Source organism: Xenopus laevis, chromosome 5L (genome assembly GCF_017654675.1).
Source record: "Xenopus laevis strain J_2021 chromosome 5L, Xenopus_laevis_v10.1, whole genome shotgun sequence".
Classification (NCBI taxonomy): Eukaryota; Metazoa; Chordata; class Amphibia; order Anura; family Pipidae; genus Xenopus; species Xenopus laevis.
This window is the reverse complement of record NC_054379.1, coordinates 71,808,945-71,834,045: the sequence shown is the minus strand read 5'-3', so window position 1 is coordinate 71,834,045 and position 25,101 is coordinate 71,808,945. Positions and strand designations below refer to the sequence as shown.

The window sequence follows — 25,101 nt, the reverse complement described above, 5'->3', positions numbered from 1 at the left end:
GGTTCACAGCTACTTAGTGTGCCTATAATGGCTGCCTTGCTTGCTATAAAGCGCTTCAAGTCCCATGGAAGAAAAGCCCTATATAAATGATTCCCTTTTTTAATTTTTAAGGGGCAGATTTATCAAGGGTCAAATTGAAAATTGGAATTTTCCAATTTTTTTTTTTGGTCTAAACTGTCAAATTCGACTAGGGAGTCGATTTGAGTTTTTAAAAAAATGTGAATTTGATTTTCGAGATTTATCATACACTGGCCCTTTAAGAACACAAATTCGACTATTTGCCACCTAAAACCTGCAGAATTGCTGTTTAGGTCAATGGGAGATGTCCAGGGATCAATTTGGAGTTGTTTGCAACCTTTCTGACATTTGAGTTTTTTTCGGAGAAAAAACTGAAATCGAGTTTTTAAAATTCGAATTTGATTCTAATTCGATTCGAGTTTTTCGGGTCAATCCTATTCACCCGAGTTAAAAAAATTTTATTTTTATAATAAATTTTGATTGGTCGAATTTCGAGTTCATGGGAGTTTATAGAAGTTTTAAAAAACTCACTTGAATATGAAATTCGACCCTTGATAAATGTACCTCTCAATATGACCCATATATAAATTCAAACCCTTTTACATGAACCCCTGCAGTCATATTTGGACTGGAATGTTAAAATAGAATATAATGTGCATGATTCATTTTACTGCTATGAAATGAATTCATAAAGGGCCTATTTTGTAAAAGTTGAATTTTAATATAGAAAATGTTTAACCACAATAGTTCTATTGAAACCTATCTGAATCTGTCCAGTTTGAGATTGCAGTTTTATGTGGGTGGCAAATTGCCATCTCAGCACATAACAATTCCACACAGTCAAAAATTAGAAGACATTGCACAGATTTTTTTATATAAGGGCTCAATTGGCAATTAGTTTCGCTTAAACCACTACACTACAAGATAGGAAATAAAAGCTCTGATTTGTATCTATTGCTAACTGAAGTCATGCCCAGCTGCCCTATGGAGTCTGACATATATAATATAAGTGTTGGACAAACAGCAATCAAAGCATTAACAACTCCAGAGTTAATCTTTATGATACAATGATTAACAAGGGGTGCCTATACTATACATGCCCCCTAAGAGCTTTTCATATAGCATACACTACACTGATTGTACAGTTAGAATTGTAATAGTTTTCCTAAATGAACAGCCCTTGGTATAATCTAATAGCATACAGAACTGCTGACAATACTTCTTTAACTCATAAACTCAGCAGTAAATCACACACACATATAAAATGTAAAAAGCAGATTTAACTTCCAACAAAAAAAGAAACAAATGTAGATAAACCTCAAAAACACAAATCTAACAAACACAATTGTAATGTTTTTACCCACAATGTAATTTATTTTCCCAAAATTGCAGTGTCATTGCATTAACAAAGGAAGAAGGAAAGCCCTTGATCTATAAGTGAAGGGGCTGCATGACAAGGGACCAGAATGACCAGCAGCCAAATTATACTGAGATAGGCAGAATCACATGTATCTGTGTTTAGGTGAGAAGGAATTAATTAAAACAGGAGATGGCCAGGCTCAGGGAAGGGCAGAGTCAGAGAGAAATCAGGGGAAGAAGCAGTTCACTTCCTTATAGTCTGAGCAGGTAGAAACATCCCATCCACCCTCCCACATTTTGCGAAATGTCAGGAGTTTTCTTCTTTATGTTTTCATATTATCTATTAATAACGGAATATGGACATTTTTCCTGAATGTGCTGTTACTTTGTGGTTTCTGTATCTTTATACAGTATAATTGTCTGGATGATATTAATTTATGTTAAATGAATAATGTCAAAAGCTTGACACAGGGAATGCTTCCGATCGCCATTGGGGTCAGGAAGGAATTTTTTCCCTATTTTAGCATAATTGGCACTAGCTTCAGCCTGGGTTTTTTGCCTTCCTCTGGATCAAAACAGTGCAAATATAATATTATATTTTAAGGGTTTTTTTGTCACAGCAGTGGTAGGACCTTGCCAGGGTACTGCACAGTTAAATTTAGAAGAGGGAGAAAGGAGGTTCTCTCCTGTGACTGCACGGTGGATTGATTGATACAGATGCTACTACTGCTTGTGCTAGGGGCCAGCCTGATTGGATTTGCTATCATCGAGGCACTGCAGATGCAGGTCCGGCAGCAGGGTTGCTGAACTTCTCTCATGTTGGCGGCAGAGCCAGGTAGCAATCTCTTGTTAAATTCTGGCTTTAGAATATTGCCTCAGGTTAAGCTGGTACGATCCTATTTATTTGATAAAATGTGAATAAATGCTGTGGCCATTACACCCATCTCTTTCTCCTAGTTTCATTAATGTATATAATAATTGGGTTCAAAGGGATGGCTCAAGGTGAAGGGTCAAACTGAGGAGTCCCTGTAACTTAAGGTATCCCAAACCCAGAACTAACTCCAAGGTTCTGGTCATGGCCGACCCTTCTGCCTATAGCTGCTGCCTTTGGCTTCGGGTGGAGCCACCTGCTTCTCAGATGCCACCAGATCTTAATGTGGGAGAACCAGGGAGAGAGTTCTGGGCAAGCATGGGAACCAAGCATAAAATGGATAGGATGCGGGAGCAGTCAGTGAGGCTTGGACAGGCAGGGTCAATACTAGACGGGCAATGCAGTACCAATAAGGATAGCAGAAGCAAGGTCGGAGTCACAGGCCAGAGTCAAAACCAATTCGCTGGCAAAGTACAAAATCGGAATCCAGAGAATAGTCAAAACCAGGCAGAGGTCTATTCAGGCAGCAGACAGCAGACATGTCAGGGACAGGCAAGGATCAAACTGGAATAGAACACTTAGAAATAGCACCAATGATCTTTGGAAAGACCTTATACGTTGGACAATAAACATGGGACCTTTGCACCTTTAAATATTTCAATTTTGCACCACTCGTGATAACGTTATGCATAAACCTGGAAGCGGCATTTGGGAGTGGCGATAGGAGGAACCAGGCGGCGATCATCCTTGCTTTGAGAGCGGCAGGCATACCCGCCACCCCACTAGACCACTTGCACATAAAAGAATGTATACACAACTAGAGTGATATGTGGATTAGTTAATGTGTATGAGTTATCTTTATGTTTATGAATTTGTGGTCTCATACTCCACTGTAAAGATAGAGCCCTGACCTCATCCAATTGAACACTATAGGATGAAATGAAACATGAACTATAAGACAGGCCTGATCTCTCCCGAACATTATTATAACTATTATTGTATAGTATTTTTAGAGCGACTTATTGCGCAGTGCTGTAAAATAAATGTGTTTATACAAAGAACTCACATGAATTACATACATAGAATATACAGAGTTACATACATAATGACCAGTACCAGTACTACAAAAGGTGAGGAAGACCCTGTGCAGAAGAGCTTACAATCTAAAGGGAAAGGGAATGAGACACAAGGTGTGTGAGAGGGCAATATCAGAAATAATCAGGTGAGAAATGTAGCATATGGTATTGCATTTGGTAGCTAAACATAATGAGTGTATGCTTCTCTAAATAAGTGTGTTTTAAGAGATCATTTGAAAGCAGAAAGGTTGGGGGAAAGTCATGCTGTGGGAGACAGTTCCAGAAGAGGGGTGCAGCCCTTGTAAAGCCTTGAATGCGAGCATGTGAGGAGGTAATGAGAGAAGAGTTGAGGAGCAGGTCAGTAGAGGAGTGTAGTAAGTGGCTGGGTGAGTCTCTATAGATGCATTCAGAGATGTAGGGTGGGACAGAGTTATTAAGTGCTTTGAATGTCCAGGTCATTCGTTTGAGTTTTATTCTGAAAGGTAGTGGAAGCCAGTGCAGGGATTGGCAGAGTGGCAAGGCAGTGGATTATGATAGATACTTCTGGGATATTATGGGTGTTAGGAATGTGAAAGAGAACCATTTTCATTTTAGGGAGGTTTAATTTAAGGTAGCGTTGTGACATCCAAGTAGAGATAGCGGACAGGCAGGAGGAAACCTGAGTTAAGAGCTCTGGATTGTGATCAGGAGAGGAGAGATAGATCTGAATATCGTCAGCATACATGTGGTATTGGAACCATTTGTTTGTCATGGGAGGAAGTATAGAGAGAAAATAGTAATAGTAAGAGGCACAGGACATTATGGCAATAAATCCAGCAGCAAGTATTTATATGTGCTACTAGCCAAGCAACGTTTTTGATTCCAGACTTTATCAAGCCAAGTGAACAGTGTAACAAACAAGCTTTTTTTGGACGCCGGCAAAATTTCGCCAAAAACAGACGCCGGCGTCCAAAACGGTTTTGCGAATTTTTCGCTGTTTCTCAAATTTCACCTCAAATTGCCCATCACTACCCACCACCCAATTTGGGACTCAACTCCCAACAATCCCAGTGATAAAATCTGTGTAAAATACATTGTAGTGAAAATTTAAATAAAACTCCAAATAGTTCCTTGGGATTTAGTGATAGTCAATCAATAGTCCATATGTTCCGTGATTGTGACACATTGTGTATAAATATTGTGTATAAACTTTATAAATACATTGTAAAAGTATCAAATTATGTTTCTATTGGTATTGAATCACTCACATCTTTATGCTCAATGCCTGGAGTACTGGATAGCTACAGTTGTCAGGACACCAGCAAATCCCAGGATAGGAGCAGTAAAATTCTAAATATGAAATATATATAAATAACACTGGGTATCATAAAACTACAATATTCAAATTGAAACAGTAATTGTTACACATAAAACACAATTCTTTGGAATCACAGACTCTACATAAACATTAAATGAACATTTCAGGGGTATACTCTTGCTTTAGTCCACCAGGGCTCAACGTAGCTAGTTTCAATATCCATTTTAGCTCCAATTTTTAAGCAGATGCACTCTATCTCCTCCACGTCTTAGCGGGCCTATACTGTCAACTTGATATCTCAGTTGACTCACTGTATGTCTCGCTTCTGCAAAATGTGCAGGTATTGGTAAGTGTGTATAGTTACAGCGAATGTTGGATTTATGCTGTTTAATTCCTTCGGTGTTGTCTCGCCAACGTATGCCAGTCCACATGGGCATTTATTTAGGTATATCACAAAAGTAGAATTACATGTGTAAAAATATGTGATGTTAATTCTCTACCCAGTATGTGGATGTGTGAATGTTTGTCCCTTTGTAATGTTGTTGCAGTTGGTACAATTGAGACAAGGAAAAGTCCCCAATTTGGGGGTTCCCAAAAATCTTTGTGTCCCTTTTATTGTAGGTCCTATATCTGCTTTTATCAATGTGTCCCTGAGGTTCCTTCCTCGTTGGTATGCCATTAGGGGGACTTCTAAAAAGCCTGGTACATGTGGGTCTGTAAAATGTGCCAATGTTTTCAGATGATCTTGTGTATATTATTACTGGCTACAGAGTATTTACTTACAAAAGCAAGTCTGTTTGTATCTTTTTTCTCTCTCTGTTCTGTCCTTTAAAGGGATCTCCTTTACCTCTTGTATACAGGAATTCAGGAGGGTCTTCGGATAACTTCTCTGTAGAAATCTATATTTCATCTCTTATAATCTATCATATTCATTATGTGTATCAGAAACTATATGTTTTACTCTTATAAATTGTGTTTTGGGTAAAGTGTTTCTCATTGTGGGAGGATGAAGGCTAGTGTAATGTAGCAGACTATTACGATCAGTCTCTTTTTTATATAGATCAGTTACAAATCGGGTGTTATCTTTTTCGATCCATACATCCAGGAAATTAATCCTTTTCAAATCATGTGTCACAGTAAATTTTATAGTGGGCACTACTGTGTTTAAATGTTCACAAAAGGCCATTAGACTCTTGACTGTGCCTGTCCATAGCATAATGATGTCATCCAGAGGTAGGCAACCCGCGGCTCTGGAGCCTCATGCGGCTCTTCATACTGCTTGCTGCGGCTCGGTCTTGCTGCTTTGCCTGTCACGTCGTCTATACAGCCCTCACACCTGCTGGTGGCTTCTTGAGTGTGTGACCGCACACTCAGGATGCCGCCAGCAAGTGTGAGGGCTGTATAGACGTCCCAGGCGTGACAGGCAAGACTGAGCCACAGCAAGATGATTCATCATGGTCCTTACCGTAGTCACACACTCAAGACAAAAGAGGGAAGATCAGCATGGAGCTTCAAAAACAGAAGTCACATTAAACAGATGAGAACACTAACATGTTATAGGTCTATTCAGTGTTTAATTTATTTCAAAGTAGACCTACACATGCACACTGCACTTCTGTTTGTTGTATTCTGTTGTTGTAACAGTTAAAATTAAAAAAGGTTACAACTTTTAAAAGTTTAGAAACTGTGTTATGTTTTGCGGTTCCAAACTATTTTTATTTAGTGGAAGAGGGGGCAAAATGGTTCTTTTGTTAGTAAAGGTTGCTGACCCGTGTGTCATCAATATATCTTAAATATAATTGACAGTTCTGTATGTATCTGAGATCTGTGTATATATATATATGTACGTTCGACATAATCCATGTACAGATTTGCATATGTGGGAGCAACATTGCTCCCCATGTCTGTACCCTGCAACTGTTGAAAAAAGTCTTGAAACAAGAAATACTGTAGTTTTTATCTCAGAACAATGTTTAACATGGCAAGAAAAATCTAAGTAAGAGGCCCAGGACAGAGCCCTGAGGAACATAACTAATAACAAAACTAATGCACTCGTGGTTGGCTAAAACCAAACCCCAGCCAACGATGTTCCAAAATCTTAACAGACGAGAAGAATCTGTTATAACACCAAGAACATATCAGTAACCTTTCTACACAGCCCTACAAAATATCCAGCAACAAAGCAAAAGGCCTCATTTCAGGAGCCCATATTAATTTTTGCTTGGACATTCTGTCCAATATCTTGTCCTACATCCTCCCTCTTTGAGGAAGAACCAAAATAATAACATAGACCTTTCCTCTTTCCTATACTTTTAGGAGTTTACCTTATCCTGTCACATCATGTTAAAATTGTTAACCTTGATTAGTTCCAAATAGGATCACCAAAAACTATCTTAGTCCTACCCCAGGAGGATGTTCTTGTAACAAACTGCCTGGATTTGCATTAGCCTGGGTACAGACACATTCTGTTGCAAAAATGCATGCTTACATATTTACGCATGTTACGCATGTTAATCTGCTCCGTGTCTGTACCCAGCCCATCTCAGTGCCTGTGACTACAGACACAGGAGTGGGAAGAGGCCAATGGATTGGCTAATTTTCATCCTGCTATGATAAACAGTCAAAAATCAGCCCCATGTGGCACTTGCCTGAAAAAGTTTTACTCCTATTTCAAGATAGGTTTATTTATTAAGAGACACAACTATGAAGTGCCTGCTTTTGCAATTAAATGATAATAACCCTTTTTACTTTATTTAGCTATTCCTATATAAAAAGGTGGAAAATATCAGCCTTCCTATATTTTTAACCTTGTATCCCATTAAAGGGGTGGGCTTCCTTTAAGTTAACTTTTAGTATGTTATGGAATGGCCAATTCTAAGTAACTTTTCAGTTGGTTTTCTTTTTTTCTAGTTTTTGTATTATGTGCCGCCTTCTTTTATTACTCATCTTTCTATTCAGGCCCTCTCCTCTCTTCATATTCCAGTCTCTTGATCAAATCAATGCATGGTTGCTATGGTAATTTGGATCCTAGCAACCAGAAACTACAAACTTAAGAGCTGCTGAATAAAAAGCTAAATAACCCAAAAACCACAAATAATTAAAAATGTAAACCAATTGTCTCAGAATATCGTTACACATCATACTCAAAGTTAGGTTAAATGAGCAACCCCTTTAATAACATTGGCATTGCCTGGTTTTTATCAGCATCATTTTACTATATATTTACTGTAAGTGTATTTATTTGAACATGGGTTGATTACTGTAGTGTATTTTAAAGAAGAAATACATGTGACATATGTATTGGTTTTATATGTCAGCTAACTTACTTTTGAATCCACAAAGTTCATTCTTTTTAACATGACATTTAAATAGCTTTGACAAATATTTTATGCTGACCCAGTTTATTAAACAGTGCTATTCTGGGCTGCATGAATTTGCCATTTACGTAACTACAATGGGCACAGAGATTCAGAACATTCCAAAGACTCCAACTGACCTTTATCTGAACAAGTAATTAGAGAGACAAAACAAACAGATGCCTTTTTCTTACAAAACACAAATGCCAGTAATGTGTTCATGTGAAATCCTGTTAGGTGTCCCCCAAAAATATCAAATAAAGCTTTTTAACATCATGGGCATCACTCAATGCTGCAAGTATAGATGTTTGGAATAGCAGCCCATCTTTTTAAAGAAATAAAAAAAACAAAAAAGATAAATTTAAAGGTTACAAATAACACAATCATAATTATGCACAAGGTATTTAATTAATCTTGGTGAACAAAGTAGCCTTTTCCTGTAGCAGGTGCTTCACCAACATATTGGGTTATCTCATAAATCAGTCATGTACCTTATTTCAAGATGGGCCACTGACAGTGTTCAATTAGGACTCAATAACTGGTTTTATGCAGGTTTATCAGGGTAAAAACTAGACAGGACCACTCATGCTATGCAGGGGCGATCCTGGCCCCTCTGCCGCCTGAGGCAGCAGCAGTTGCTGCTGCCCCCCCTCCCCTGGAAATTCGCTCTTAAAGTACCAGGAGCAACATTTTTGCCGCCCCCTGGTACCTAGTGGGACGCTGCCGCCTCATTGGCGAAGCACCCCTGATGCTATGAGTCAAGGTGAAAACAGTGAATAGACAGTTACTAGGGGTGGCAAAAGCTGTGTTTGGTAACTTTAAAGAGATACCGACATCAGAAAATAACCTTTTTGTTATCTATCATAACATTGTCTTTGAATTATATTTTTAATTTTGCCATAAGAGTATTTGCCTAATGCTTTGACATTATCTTTCATACTACCCTGTTCCTCTATGAGGGGGCTGCCATATTTCTGCAGCAGGAGTCCGTAAGCATTAGAAACTCTAACTGATAGGTTAAGAAGGGACCATAAGCAGCAGAAGATGGTTTTGTTAGGGGGGGCCCAGAAGTGGAACAAAGGCAGCATGCGTAACGTGACTCTGCAAATTGTTGGCCACTCCCCCTTTTGGCCACTCCCTTTGGACTCCACCCACTCTCCCCACTTTCCACCTACTCGTTTTGTTTAACGTCTGGCACTGCACGAAGGGGGTATTAACACATGTACTATTTTAACTGTGAATGCTGCATTACAAGCACATTATGGGGAAAAGGATTCTGTAGCCTAAAGTACATTACATGCAGAGACTGTGAGGTACTAAAAAGACATATAAAGGATCAGTAGGTACTGATCTCCCAAGAACATAATATAGAGAAGGCACCACAAGCACTTTAAAGAACATTATCAGGGTCGGACTGGCCCGGCGGGAAACCGGGAAAAAACCCGGTGGGCCCCGACCCGTCATGGGCCCCCGCCGGGCCAGACCCCAATCGTGTTATGTAAAATAAATAAAAAAACCGGAGCGCCGCGCCGTCTGCGCATGCGCGCCAGCACCGCACCGTCTGCGCATGCGCGCCAGCATCGCACCGTCTGCGCATGCGCACTGCACAGAAGGAAGGGAGCGCACTGCAGGGTAAGGTGCGGCGCAGCAAGGGGGGCCCTGGACAGAAGTCCCGGTGGGCCCCGGGCCCCCCAGTCCGACACTGAACATTATATAAGCAGAGGGCACTGGCACACCAAATACACACATAGAGAGGAATGGACAATGGCACCACGAGCAGTAAGATATAGAGAATACTGGCAGGCAGGCCCGGACTGGCAATCCGTGGCAAATGCCAGAGGGGCTGCTATAAGGTGCCATAGAAAGTCAGTATTTAGTGGGCTGGTGGGGGCTGTTTGGGCCTCTGTGTGGGCTGTTTGGGCCTCTGTGTACCTGAAATGCCAGGGCCTATTTTAATTCTCAGTCCGGACCTGCTGGCAGGCCAAGCACAATATACAATAAAACAAAGTGGGTATATAGTAAGAATCAGTGAGCACAGGCACTCCAAACCTATAAATTCTAGCACCTCTCGATGCACTACCTCACTCTATTGCCCTGCCAAAACACAAGGTATGAGGAGCTGTAGGTCTGGAGCATTGTGTAACCTGTAGTAGGGAAAGCCATGCAGTGACTGCATTAGTAATGTGGAAAAATTCAAATATCTATCACTACATGGATTCCTTTTCTGCTAGTTAGACAGCAATGTTATATTATAATCTGACAGTTGTACAAATGCTCCAATCCCACTGCATCAGCATAATAATTAGTTATAAACATAGTGAGTTAGTTGGAAAAAAGACACGTCTAGCCTTTTGGCCTTAGTAAAACCTGTTTAACTTCTAGCTGATACAAAAGAAGAACAGCCCCTTCTAAAGCTTCTCCAATTTGCTTCACTAAATTTTTTCCTGACTCCAAGATTCAATTGGACCATTTTCTGGATTAACTTTGTACTAAGATCTTTAACCCTGTATTTTCTGTATACCTCCCAGAACTTATATCAAGTTGGCACGGTGGCAATTCCAAGTATAAATAACCCCAGAACTTATATCAAGATGGTATGGTGGCAATTCTATGCATAAATACCCCCAGAATTCATAATAGGATGGTATAGTGCAATTCCATGTATAAATACCCCCCAGAATTCATAGTAGGATGGCATAGTGCAATTTCATGTATAAATACCCCCCCAGAATTCATAGTAGGATGGCACAGTGCAATTCTATGTCTAAATGCCCCCAGAATTCATAGTAGGATGGAATAGTGCAATTCCATGTATAAATACCCCCCAGAATTTATAGTAGGATGGCACAGTGCAATTATATGTATAAATGCCCCCAGAATTCATAGTAGGATGGCATAGTGCAATTCCATATATAAATACCCCCCAGAATTCATAGTAGGATGGCACAGTGCAATTATATGTATAAATGCCCCCAGAATTCCTAGTAGGATGACATAGTGCAATTCCAAGTATAAATACCCCCCAGAATTTATAGTAGGATGGCACATTGCAATTCTATGTATAAATGCCCCCAGAATTCATAGTAGGATGGTACAGTGCAATTCCATGTATAAATACCCCCAGAAGACCAATTCCAGCATTGAGTTTACTGTGCTTATGTTTGCTTGCATGTTGTTAAAGTATGTTCCATCATTTAGCTTGCATGTAAAACGTACTGTCAAGAGTATGGTTTGATGTCTGACGAAGGGCACATCCCTGAACTACTGTGTGACGAAAATAATATGCTGAGAATCTCCCCTCTTGATTTACCTCAGCTCAGTGTGCAGGTTGTTTTTATTTTCCAATAACCAAATATTGTGGGAGAGGGGCCAGCCGGCTTCAGATCAGGATTGTCAGGAGGAGTAATGCAGCTTATCAGCACGGCGCCGTGCGTCACGCGCTATGCTGATCACTCAGCTAGGAGAAACATTTTCGGGAGCAAATTTATTGCAGGAGACCGATCTCCCACCGGCCATTACTTGCTGCAAATAACCACCTGGCCCAAGTATTCTTATCTGTGCTCCATGTGCGTCGATGGGAGAGCAGTGCTACGCTCTGTACAAGCCAGCGACGCAGGAGCAGCCGCACAGAGAATGGGTTCCAGCCCAGGTCACGTGGCAAAATACGGCTCAATGTTTTGCCTCGGGACTTAGTAGAGCTAACAGCGGTGCCAACCCTTGCTCCAATGCCACCACCGCGCAGACCGAGACCACAGCTTTCTTAGACAGAGCGTAAAGGTGGCCATAGACGCACAGATCATATCGTACGAAACAAATTTTCGTCCAATATTCGTTGCGTGTATGGTGGAAAAAGAGCCGACCGATATCGGCATATCGGTTGGCTCGTCACTCGGGCTGGACGTAAAATTTTGATCGGGTGCCTTTGAAGGGACCCAAACATATCCCATTGTTAGTGCTGAATCGACAGATACATAATTCTATTGTTTCTTCCCGTATATCTACCTGTATATCTGACGATTCAGCTCTACACGTGTATTGAAACGAACAATCTTTCTTGGAAAGATCTTTTCCAAGAATGATCGTAATTGTTACATCTATGGCCACCTTAACTGACAGTATTGCATCGCCGCCCCCCTCCTTCACCCACCCACCCTTCATACCGTGGCACGATCTCCATCGGGAATCAGGGGGAGCGGGCTCTGGTGCAATTGCACCCCTGCTCCTCCATAGTTACACGCCGCCACAATCCAAAGTTTAGAATTTGGTTCCATTGCCAGGCTCCCTCTCTGCGGCAGGCGGGGCTCCCATACAGAGGCGCACCAGTAAAAAAAAACACGCAAAAATGAAATACTTCCAAAACAGAGGAGGAAAATTCTGGGGGGCCCCCCGGTTCCGACGCCTATGGAAGGGACAGTCAGGTTGGCAAAACAGTCAGGTTTAGACTTTAAGTGCCAATTACTTACAAAAGCAGAGCTTTCAGTGAAAAATTATCAACGACCTATAGGTAGCTATGAGGTTTATTCAAATTACATTTGTAAGTACAGTTTTACATTTTAATAACTTCATTATATGTTGTTAACAATAAGGTTGCACTGTTGTTTTTTATGTTTCCCGATACTCTAATTTGACCTATTCTTAAATGAGGAACCCCCCCCCATAGGCATTATTAAAGCTCGAGCCTCCAGTGAAAAAATTAAAGATATACAGTATGTGTGTTCCACTGTGAAATGCATGCCTATCTTTAATTTTGTTTTTACCTTTCTCAAAGTTACATGTGGGTGGATGGCTTGCAGCAGGGCCCAACAGGATTGATTAGGGCCCACAGGTATCCCGGTGGGCCATTCCAACCAGTGGCGTAACTAGATGTTGCTGGGCCCCACAGCAAATTAATTTTAGGGCCCCCAACATATCCAGTGTTTGTCCTGTTTTACCAATATATGTTCAAATTGCTCATCAATGAGAGCCTCATGGGGCCCCCTGTACCTCCTGGGCCCCCCTGCAGCCACAGGGTCTGCTTCCTCTGTAGTTACGCCCCTGATTCCAACCAATCCTGGCCCTGCAGATTGACACAATGTTTTGTATACAGTACATAGATGTCTTTCTGCAGCGCTCCTTGCACATCCCAATAGTTGTGCTTGGTGCAAGCATGTTTGTCCTGCCTCCTTTTCTGAATCTGTACAAGAGCACCTATTGATGCAGGGGAACCCTACAGCCACCTTCAAGTTGGCAGTAATTCCAGGATTACCTCTGTAGACTGTGTCAATCTATTAGCAGACTTGTATCCAATGAAAAAAGTAAAACTTGCCAGCTTTTTAACATTAAAGGAGAATTCAACCCTATATTCTTCTCTTCTCTTCTGTAATCTTCGGGAAGTAAGTGCCATATCGGCACATGCACAGTTGCAGCAATTTTCTGTTTCACGACAACTGTGCATGCGCCAAGACTCGTGATAATTGCCAAAGTGCCGGTCTCATTGTGAAGATTACCGAAGCGGCTGAAGATGGCGCACAGGGATACCAGGAAAACTCCCGGTGGGCCCAGGTGTCAGTGGGCCTCTTGCTTCTTACCATTTGACCTATTTAATAGTCATTCCCCATTTCTTCATGGGAACAAAGATGTTTAATAATGGAAGAATAGAGTATAGTATGTAGAGAAAAAAGACTAGAAGAATAAAGAGGTTAAGTGAGGCGAAGAAGTATAATAAAGTAGTTTGGAAAGTGGGGCCTCAGCCTAAGGTCTTCTGGTGGGCCCCTGGCATCCCAGTCCGACACTGGATTTAGGGGCGTTTGCCCGGGGTAACACTTAGGCTGGGGGGGAGGAGGGAGGGGGGGTCTATGTAGGGTAGGGGGTAGGGTTTTTTTAACTTTAAGGTTTAGCTTTCCTTTAAATACACTTACACTGTTTTGTTCTTATTCAGTTTAACCAACTTCAAAAAGTGCACTTTTTTTGTAGAGGGGCACCAGAGCTTTTACATATACAGTTTGTCACAGTTATTTTAAATGCTTTATTTTTATAAATATGTTGATACTTTACACACATTTTAGCATTTTTAGCGTACAATTAATCTCTCTTAATGCCTCCCCCCCAGATTTTAAATATGCTTCCTTGACTGTAGTCACAGGTAGCCATGTATATTGTTGCAAGTTCACACAGCCACAAATCACATGCAGGCATGACTCTCTCAGTCTCACACACAGAAACAAGCACATATAGCCCCACTATCACACACTTAAGGCACAACCCCTCTATCACACTTAGGGCTCTTACTGACGAGCGGTTGTAGCTGTGCTCCCCTGCACACCGTTTTTCTGCGTTCAGCCGCAGGGGAGAGCAGGAATAGACGCATTATGTTTTTTCCAATGGAGCTGTACTCACACTGGTGCGTGTAGGCGCTGAACGCAGGTTGAGACGCAACATGCTGCATTTTTCCTGCGTTCGGCGCCTACGCGTGCCTGTGTGAGTACAGCCCCATTGGAAAAAACATAATGCGTCTATTCCTGCGCTCCCCTGCGGCGGAACGCAGTAAAACGGAACGCAGGGGAGTGCAGCTACAACAGCTCGTCAGTAAGAGCCCTTAAAGGGGTGTTTCATCTTTAATTTAACTTTGTGTTTTATACATTTTCAATTAGTCTTCATTATTTATTTTTTTATAGTTTTTGAATTATTTGCTTTCTTCTTCTGATCGTCGGAGACCAGCGACTCATCACCCCTCCCTCTCTTCCCCCTCGACAATGTGTTTTCCACACTACACAAGCACAGGGCTTCGAACAATTAGGTTGGGGGGGGGGAGCAGAATGGAGCAGTGACAGGCAGGCAAGTGAGGAGCTAGGAGCAGAAGTGATCTGCTGATTTAAAGCAGCTGTATCCCAGCAGGAACTCATTCAGCCTGCTTAAAGGGGAAGGAAACCTAGTCGGCGCAAACCCCCCTCCCGTTTGTTGCCCACCCTCCCTCCTCCCCCCTGGCCTACCCGTCCCGATGGGCAAATGCCCCTAACTTGTTACTTACCCTTCTGCGCAGGTCCAGTCCAGGGAGTTCACAGACGACATCTTCTTCCACGCGATCTTCTTCCTGCTGTGAACGGCATTTTGGAGCATGTGCAGTAGGATCATTTCGCCGGTAAGGATCTACTGCGCATGCGCCAAAAGTCACGCGCATGCGCAGTAGATCGTACCGGCGAAATGATCCTACTGCGCATGCGCCGTTCAAAGCAGGAAGAAGATCGCGTGGAAGAAGATGTCGTCTGTGAACTCCCTGGACTGGACCTGCGCAGAAGGGTAAGTAACAAGTTAGGGGCATTTGCCCAGCGGGACGGGTAGGCCAGGGGGGAGGAGGGAGGGTGGGCAACAAACGGGAGGGGGGGGTGGGGGGTTTGCGCCGACTAGGTTTCCTTCCCCTTTAAGGGCTCTTACTCACGAGCGGTTGTAGCTGCGCTCCCCTGGGTTCCGTTTTTCTGCGTTCAGAACGCAGAAAAACGGAACGCAGGGGAGCGCAGCTACAACCACTCGTGAGTAAGAGCCCTAACGCTGAACCTGTTTAGATTTAACTCCGCTAGTCACCCTTCCCGCTCCTCCCCCCTCCCCAATGAATTTCCCTGCACTATACAACAAGGAGGGGGTGGGTCGCAGGTGGCAGCAGCATACCTCCCAACATTTTGGAAGTAAAAAGAGGGACAAAAATTTTTTTCCCGCACGTAGCGCAGCAATTTTTATACCACACCCCTTTCTGTGGCCACACAGAATTACCATGTTTGTTTTACAAAATTTGGCAGGTTATGAAAGTTTGAAAATATTTCTCCTTATCTAAACTGTGTTTTTGTGTCTCAAAATTGTTACAAAGTATCTTATTTGCACCTGTTAAGTGAGAAACTTTGTTTCTTTTTCTGGCTGTTCAGTGCATAGAAAAGAGGGTCTTTCCAGTACAAATGAGGGACTGCGAGTTGAGCTGTCAAAAGAGGGACTGTCCCTCCGAAAAAGGAACAGTTGGGAGGTATGCAGCAGTAATGATCAGATAGAGGGAGAAAGGGGTTTACCCCCCACATCCCAGGTATCCAAAGTGTGCAGCCCCTTTTCCTTAACTACAGCTCCCAGGTGGCAGAGAGATGGACATAGGACAGTTCTGTGCAGACTGGGAACAGACACACAGGCAGGGAGATGGGAGGAGTTTTCCAAGCTACAGCAGCGTTCAGCCTGTCAGTGATGTGACCATTTTCTGTGAGAGAATGAACAGACACGCCCACCTCTCATTTCAGCCTAGCTTCTGACCTGAGAGGTTCTCATTGCAGCTCTGATATAATGACACTTTTAGCAGGTAAAATGCATTCAAAACTTGTTTTTTTCTACACCATTATCTGAATATGAAGATTATGTAAAATGTCCCCTTTAAGGCACAGCCATTTTCTAACACAATCTCTCTGTGACACACTCACACAGCATCATGTGACCAGCCTGTGGCTCCATTCAGGGTGATACAAAACAATAGATAATATTATAAAACAAGTATCAGGATTGAAGCAGCTGCCAGTGACCGGCAATGTTATTACACAGGACAGGAAGAGAATCAGAATCTTGACACTATCAAACAAACTAGCAATAAAATAATCACTCATGTAAAATTGACGAGTTCCTGTACTGCTGTCCACCCCCTCCCCTTCTCCCCCCTCCCCTGTGGCTGCCCTGACAGATGCTGTATATCCATTCCCAGCAATGTGCATGTGTTTCTCTAGTAACGAGTCATTAATTGGACATTGCCTGCTGCCCATTGCTGGGTGACTGCGCTGTACTGACTGGCTCATTGTGAGCATGAGTAAGCCAAGTGCAACGGGCTCCTCCTTTGCCTCATTGCATACAGTGATGTTCAAGTAGGAGGCGGCTCCTTAGGCTAGAGTTGCTAGAAGGCACTTTGGAAGCACAAGCTCAATCTTCTCTTGTAGTTGCGGGCATTATGCTGTGCTCACAATGAGCTGGCGGCCTCACAGTACCCATGGAGTCGTTCTGACAGCTTACCACGCCAGTAACAAAGCAGCGGCGGGTAGCAAAGCGACCAACAGCGCCGAGGTCTCCCCCAGAAGGTAAGCACCTGTGTGTGACTGTATGTGTTGAAGGAGCCATTGTGCAGAGCTACTGGGATACACAGTCAAAACACACCTGTTGGGGCAGGAGGAGCCACTTCGTCTTGGGAGGGAAGGTGTTTGTTATTATTGTTTGCAATGGAGCTTTGAAAAGCTGCGACCTGCTTGTTTGTCTTAGGTACAAGGTGCATTGAAGTTTCAAACACAAGCAGTGGAGCGTTGCTTAACGTGAGCCTGTCAAAATAATCGCAGGTTAATGAAAAAGAAGCAAATAATCTGTTGAGATATCGTGATCAGTATAACTCACCATTTTCAGTTTATTTTGATGTTGCGAGGTTCAAGTATTAGTAAAGTATATTTTCATTTATTGTTGCATTCTGTAAGAACCTACCACACGGACTCCTGTCAAGAAGTGGAGTGGGCTGGGAGCACAGGTCCTTATACAGTTGTCTACCACCCCAATTAAATGATCCATTACTAGCTGTCTCTAGAGATGACTATATATATATATATATATATATATATATATATATATATATATATATATATATATATATATATATATATATATATATATACAGGGCCGCCATTAGAAATCACGGGGCCACATACAACAACATTGGGGCCCCGCCCACCCTGGTGCCCAAGCCCCACCCCTGATCCCACTCCACATCACAATTAAAAGACCACACAGACATCAGCGCTAAAAAAGTAACCCCACACACACATATTGATGGTCAGGGCCCCCTTATAAGGTAAAAAAAAAACATTGGCGCCAGGGCCCCACATAAAAAGCTTTTTTTTAAAAAAAGCATTGGTGCCTGGGCCCCCCTTACAAGTTAAAAAAAATTGGGGCCCCAAAAATTATTTTTTAAAAAAACATTGGTGCCAGGGCCCCCCTTACAAGTTAAAAACAAATTGGGGCCCCAAAAATTATTTTTAAAAAAACCTTGGCGCCAGGGCCCCCCTTACAAGTTAAAAAAAATTGGGGCCCCAAAAATAATGTTTTTTAAAAAAAAACATTGGCGCCAGGGCCCCCCTTACAAGTTAAAAACAAATTGGGGCCCCAAAAATTATTTTTAAAAAAACCTTGGCGCCAGGGCCCCCCTTACAAGTTAAAAAAAATTGGGGCCCCAAAAATAATGTTTTTTAAAAAAAAACATTGGCGCCAGGGCCCCCCTTACAAGTTAAAAAAAATTGGGGCTCCATTAAATATTTTTTTTAAAAAATTGGTGGCAGGGGTCTATAGATTATTAAAATAAAACATTGGTGGCCAGGGGATTAAAAAAAAAACCCACATTGGTGTCAGTAGAATTGCACACGTGGCTTCAGAACTTCAGTTATAGCTGTTTTTGTGACTTCAGGTCTTTTCGCCGCTTCAGGTCTTCAATGTCGGCTCCTTTCGTGACTTTGTTTCTTTTCGCCGCTTCAGGACTTCAGTGTTGGGTCCTTTCGTGACTTCGGGTCTTTCCGCCGCTTAGGACTTCGTATGTTCGTCACTTCTGCATTCTGCCTCTTCGGGACTTCGCAAGCAGAGGCACGGCTGCGGATTGGTCAAGGGGGGCCGGACTCTTCGAAAAGTGCAGCACTGCCAGGCCCCCTTCAGCCCCGGGCCCAGGACACTTGCCCCCCCCTCTCCCCCCCGATGGCGGCCCTTTATATATACAGTGTCGGACTGGTGCCAGGGACCCACCAGAAAAGCTTAGGCTGAGGGCTCACTTTCTAAATTATTATACCTCCTCTCATCACTCAACCACTTTATTCTCCTAGTCTCTTTTCTCCACATATTTTACTCTATTCTTCCAATATTAAGCCTCTTTGTTCCCATAAAGCAATAGAGAATGATCATGAAATCGGCCAAATGGTTAGAAGCAAGACTGACACCTGGGCCCACCGGGAGTTTTCCTGGTATCCCTGTGGGCCAGTCCGACACTCAGGGGCACTCCGCCAATGGGGCGAGTTGAGGCACTCGCCTCAGGCGGCAAGCTCTGGTTGCCAGGGGCGGCAAAATGACGCTTCTGGTAACTAAGAGCCGAATTTTCAACCCGGAAATTTGGCTCTTCTAGTGCAGAGAGCGCAATTACGCTCTCTGCACTAGCGACGTGGACCCCCCTGTCCGGCGCTGAAGGTGAGTGTCATGGGGGGGCGGCAAAAACTAAGGCTGCCTTGGGCGGCAAATTGGGCAGGATCGCCCCTGCCAACACTGTGTGTGTATGTATGTGTGTGTATATATATATATATATAATATATATATATATATATATATATATATATATATATATATATATATATATATATATATATATATATATATATATATATATATATATATATATTAGAAACAAATCTGTTCTTTAATCATAAAGTAAATCTTTAGTTAGTGCTAGAGTTGCGTTATTGTATAACCAATGAGATACTGAGCATTTTGTAATTGCTTTGGGGAGAAGCACCTTCATCATCCAGTACGTGTAACCTGTGTAGCATGATCCCATGAGCACATGCAATGATTATGTCAAATATTTACTGCAAAGAGCAAAGGTTTCCTCTGAAAGGCGGGACTTGTATTTAAATATGATTTCTATGGCTGTGAGCTTGTCTTTACTTGTACTTTGTTCTAGCTTTCTTTAATCCTGCTGTGGAATTTTGCAACTGGTCATTATTTTTTTTCTTTATCATCCTTTTTTATACTTCCTTTTTAGATTACAATTTGCCATTGTTTTGCTATGAAACCATAATATATGGTAGCTTGGATTATTTGTGTTTTTCTTGTTTTCTGTTCAGACATATATCTTTTTATTTTACAGGCTTGTTGTTAAAATTGCTGCCAGGATCCATGACCCTAAAAACACAATTGCATCTCACATTCCAAACTTGAGAACACTATAAAGTTTTTAAAGTTCTTTGGCTTGGCATGTTGGAGTGCAGTGATTAACTGCTGGGTAGTAAATATGTGGTGGTGTGCCATTTATCTTTGCTAAGACAGTGTATTCTTGAGGAATATGGTTAGAAACCAGGAGAGAAATGTAAAATTGATTTGCCTTCTAAGTCACAGTTTGAAAGCCCTTAAGACAAAAAAACACCTGGATCACATTCAGTGGATCTGTCCCTCGTCAGTTAGGGTTACCAGATCCCTTGAAAGTTTAGAGATGTCTAAAAAAAAAAAATGTAATTCAAATGCTGTCAGTCAGGAGCGATGCTGCTTTAATTTTCAGCATTGGAGGGGAACGAGGAGGGGCTGTATCGGTAGTGCAGAGAATACAATTGTGCTCTCTACACTAGAAGAGTTGAAATTCTGAACTTTGGTTCATAATTTTATCAGGAACAGCTTTCCTGATGGAAAAATGAAATCTGCATGATCAATATTTGCCCAATTTTTGGCCAAACAGTCATGACCTATTGGCTGGCACCATGCTAGGGTCAAAAAGTTGCCAACTGTACCTGTAAGAACATAGTCATTGGGCCAGAGTTGCTCCATGAGAATGTATCAGTATTGTGCCTTATAGTTATCCCTATATAGGCCTAGTAAACAGTGGCCCTCAACTGCACTCAACTATTAGGCACTGAGTAAACAACTATAAGTAAAAGTGTAGTTTGATTCGTTACTGTGGTTAATTTCCTTGTTGAAACAGATATTTTAAATGCACTTGGGTGTCTGTGCAAGAGCACAATTTGGTGCAAAAAGGAGCCCCTTGGTGTTCATTCATGAACCTCCTCTATCTTTCTATGGTCTGGCTGCACTTTGCACTTTGCGTCTGATAAAAAATTCAGCATGACGTGCAGAGCGCAGTGTTGGAGGGCTCAGGCCCACAATCACCTACCATTGAGCAGATGGAAAGTACAGGGCCCTGTTGTGGCCTGCGGCTGCTACAGTTCCCTGACTTGGACGGCTAGGGACAGGAGAGGGCATGCCTATATGCCTCCCCTTGTCTGCCCTCTTGAATACAGCACTGCCAACCACAGGTCAGCTGTCTGAAAAATAGCGACCTATGGCAGTTCATCTACCATGGAATGCAGGTTGCAAAGTGGATTGTGCACATTTTTGCCATTTTGGACCCTGTTTTATGTTGTAAATTACTCCTATATAACTAGAATTGGTGTTTTAATTATTTTTTAGTAGACATATGGTATGAAGATCCAAATTATTTAAAGACCCCTTATCCAGAAAATCTCAACTCCCAAGCATTCTGGATAACAGGACCCTTACCTCTATGTTTCTAGGATATGAAAAAGTAATTTTCAGTACTAGAGTGCCCTCCTTACTTAAGTTGTGGTAAATTACTCCTTTTGCCATATTAAGGCTAGTGTCACACAGGGTGTTTTACTTAGGTCAAATAGCATTGCATACACTGGTCTTTTAAAGGGCAAGTCAACTGCAATATAAAAATTAACCTAATAAAAGAAAACATACTTCTAAGCAACTTTATAATATAGATTTATTACAATATTCAGTGCTTTTAAAGTTATCATTTGCTATTGAAAGCAGCATTTGTCTAACTCCTGTTGTTACTTTTTAAACAATGTTGCAAAAGTCTTAGTTCCCCAGCAAAGGCAGGTCTGTTAATCAGCTGGTTTGTCTTACATTGTTTCAAAAGTCTGTGTCGTCAGGGCAGAGAATAGAAAGGTACAGACAAGACAAGTTTTTAATAACATAACATATACAAATAACTTAACCATAGAAAATTTGTAATGAATGTAATCGTTAGAATTGTGTTTTCTTTTGTTAGGCAAAAGTGTATTTCTTGGTTTGACATTCACTTTAAATCAAGTCAAAGATGCAGTGGTTTTGCATTACCTTTGCAGTGCTGCAGAATATAAAAACGGTGTGGTATGAGTAGCAATTTAGAATTTTGAAGCATGGAATGTTTATCATTTGTGCGGATAGTGTTTAGGACGCTTTAATATTATATAGTTATAAAATTGGCTAATATTGCAATTAAATAAACCAAATTTCATTAATACTGTATATTTTTGCAAGCACTCCTATTCTTCTAAGGCCAATGCCACACTGGTAGGTAAATATCATGACTACGTAGCCTTGTCTTATGTTCACATCAGCTCCAGCTTCTAGGTCTATGGAGGGCAAAAGAGCACCTGTCATTGCTGTTCTTGCAGCAACGCCTGCACTAAGCTTGGTGTCTTACTTATGCTGAGCGAAGGTCTGCAGTTTTCTGCAATGAGTGCACCTTATTGTTTGCGTTGTGTAGCAGATGTGTCTAAAAGGCTAAGCTGATTACTTGAGTGCTACTTGTTCTTTCCTCCTGGTTATTGGCAAGCATGTTCCTTTGTTGTACCCTTTTCAGTTTTTTGGTTCCTGTGGCACCTGTGTTAGAAAAATTATACTGTCCTTTAAGTACTGGATGATTGACACTAGTATCAAGTTTGTTTACCTCGTCCTACATTAACTCCTGCAGCCAATGTCATGTAAATCTTTGCCCACTTTTACGTGACTTATTTTTTCTTAAAGCTGGGTTCATGGGTTGTTGGACATATTTTTGGGCCACGTGTATTACTTATCCTAAATTTGTATGTTCTCAGATGAAACACTCACTGCTGAGTTCCAAACTGTCTCTGGAAACATCAGCACCAGGGTTATTTGTCCAAAACATGGTTTTGTTATCGGTAAGCAGCTGCACACAAGCCTATCATTTCTATTTACAGTCCCAAGCATCAGCTGAAGTAGAATAAAGGTTGCTGCGAAGAAAAACATTTTCTTGAAAGATGATTTTTTTTCACCATGTTGCAGTCTGAAGACAATTCTGGATTTGGCATATGCCAGGAGAATGCTACCCATCTTATTGTAATATTTATTATGACTGTATGGGCTGGTGGAGAAGAAATAATGGTATTGGGTGGTTTTTCGCTATTGCTACTTAATGGCAACAGCTTGAGGGCCCTTTCCTGCTTAAGCATGTTGCACAAAATGATGTCCACAGAGAACTGCATTGTTGAGAAGTAGAAGAAGTAGGCTGTTTTTCAAAGAGTACTCACCTCATCATATTACTTTATGTGCTATTGCCTTTACTGTAATGCTTATTTTTTATTGCTTACCTTTCTTCAGCCCCCGTCTATCTAATCTACTACTTTGATTATAAATGTTACCTGGTTGCTAGGCTAATCAACTTTTAGCAGCCATATATAAACTGTTTAAATTCTATGAGCTGCAGAACAAAAATATATATATATATATATATATATATATATATATATATAATTTATACATACAAAAATTGCAACTTGTCTTACACTTCTGCTGTCTAAGACACTCTATATGTGCTGTTTTCTGTGCATCAGATCTGTGACATAGTAGAAAACACTCCCTGAAGCTTCTCATTTTACCACTTCAATTGTGACTTGTTTCTCCTCCTCTCCGTGTCCCTTCTCTCCTATGCTGACAACACATTCTCAGTGCTCGATAGGTCATGTTAAGGTGCACAGTGCATAAGTACAATATAAGTGCTGATCAGAGCAAATGTAAGAAGGATATCAAAGTAGAGGCAGTATATGGGACCATGGGGTTTTTGTTATCTTAAGGGTCATAGACTACTATAACTGTGCTTTGCATATACAGTAGCAGTATGTAAAAGGCACCAGGCTAAGTAACCTTATATCTTGGTTCAAGGCCAAGGTACTGTTTTATTATTACAGAGAAAAAGGAAATTATTTTAAAAATGTGTATTATGTGGATAACATGGACTCTATGGGAAGCAACCTTTCCGTAGTTCAGAGCTTTCTGAATAATGGGTTTCCGGGTTAAGGGATTGCATACCTGTACTTTCATAAACAGTGCTTCCTGTATAGGTGGAATGTTTCAATTATAGTTTTTATTTTCTTCTTGTTCATATTGTTATGGTGTGTTATGTTCATTTTATTCAGTGTCAGACATACTGCAAGAGTTATAATGTATTTAGGATGCATGTATTTTTATCCACTTCCATTGCCCTGCTGCATCTGCCAGAACAGAATCATCAGCTATTGTACATTACTGTACTTCTGCTTTATAGAGAAGAAATCCCTTTTGTCCTGTTTTGACAACATGTTGGTTCCTGTTTTGTATTCATAGCAAATTGCTAAAGAATGAGTTCATTGCAATATAACATTTCCTTCCCAGTTGAACTCAGTAGCACAGGTGGGCAGAGTTTTGTAAAACAATGGGATTCAGGCTATTAAAAAAAAAAAAAAAAAAAAAAAAAAAAAAAAGGAAGGAAGGAAGATGTTGGCTGCATTAAATGTAGTTCTTTTTAAGGAGTTTATTGATGCATGGGCTATCCAACTACAGAAGTTATAGAGTTAAATATAGAAGTTTACTACAGTTTACAGCAATTATTAATAACAAAAATGGCAATAGGCATCTGAAAAGGTGCAATATATACAAATACATGTATATCTTTTTTTTTATAGAGATACTTGTATACACAGCTCTGTACATTTATCTTTCTAATAGAACAGATCTACAATGTGTGCCTCTCCTTGTATAAAGAATGTTGGGGATCCCCCAGTCAGTGTGCACATGGAGTAAATTTTGCCCAGAAAAATATATTGCGGTCCTGCCAGTGCTGCTCACACACATGGGGTGGACAGATTGCTGAGTGATCAGAGTATTGTCGCCTTTAGAAGATTACAGATTTCTCACCCACCATAAATTCACTTCAAACCTATAATCGGCTGTCCTAACACCCCCATTAAGTTGAACAAGACACACAGCTCTGACAGATGCTAGCACTGTCATGTGTGGTGAATCTCCCATTCAAATGAATGAGAAGCTACTACCAATGCCGAGGGCATTGTCTAATTAAAAATGAATGTAGATTAAGTTTATCAGATCATGTCAATTAATAATCAGGTACACTTCTAGAAAATGCAGCTAGAGCTAGACAGTCTGCACTGTCTACATTTAGTTTGCCATAATGCAGTTTGCAATGGGTGGTTCTGTGACCTGAGGCTTTCCTTCACTGCTTCAGATCGGGTCCAGGCAGTGGCGTTACTACTGGGGGAGCAGGGGGTGCAACTGGGCCAGGGGCCGCACCCCTGCAGGGCCCCCCAGCAGATCGCGTTGCGC

At 41.4% G+C, this 25,101-nt stretch overlaps 1 protein-coding gene across 3 annotated transcripts in view; it reads left to right on the top strand.

The window, feature by feature from the left end:
- Nucleotides 1–25,101, top strand: part of arhgap18.L (Rho GTPase activating protein 18 L homeolog) — a 100,890-nt gene that overhangs the window by 13,480 nt on the left and 62,309 nt on the right. Inside the window, exon 1 of one of the 3 annotated variants that reach the window (XM_041562022.1) lies at nt 16,699–17,045. The exons of 1 other annotated variant lie outside the window; for it this stretch is intronic. In XM_041562022.1, the coding sequence (XP_041417956.1) occupies nt 16,933–17,045 (113 nt within the window). In that variant the 5' untranslated portion in view covers nt 16,699–16,932. Of the gene's footprint in view, nt 1–16,698; nt 17,046–25,101 lie in introns of those variants that run through there. One more of the 3 variants, NM_001097908.1, reaches the window with a different exon arrangement.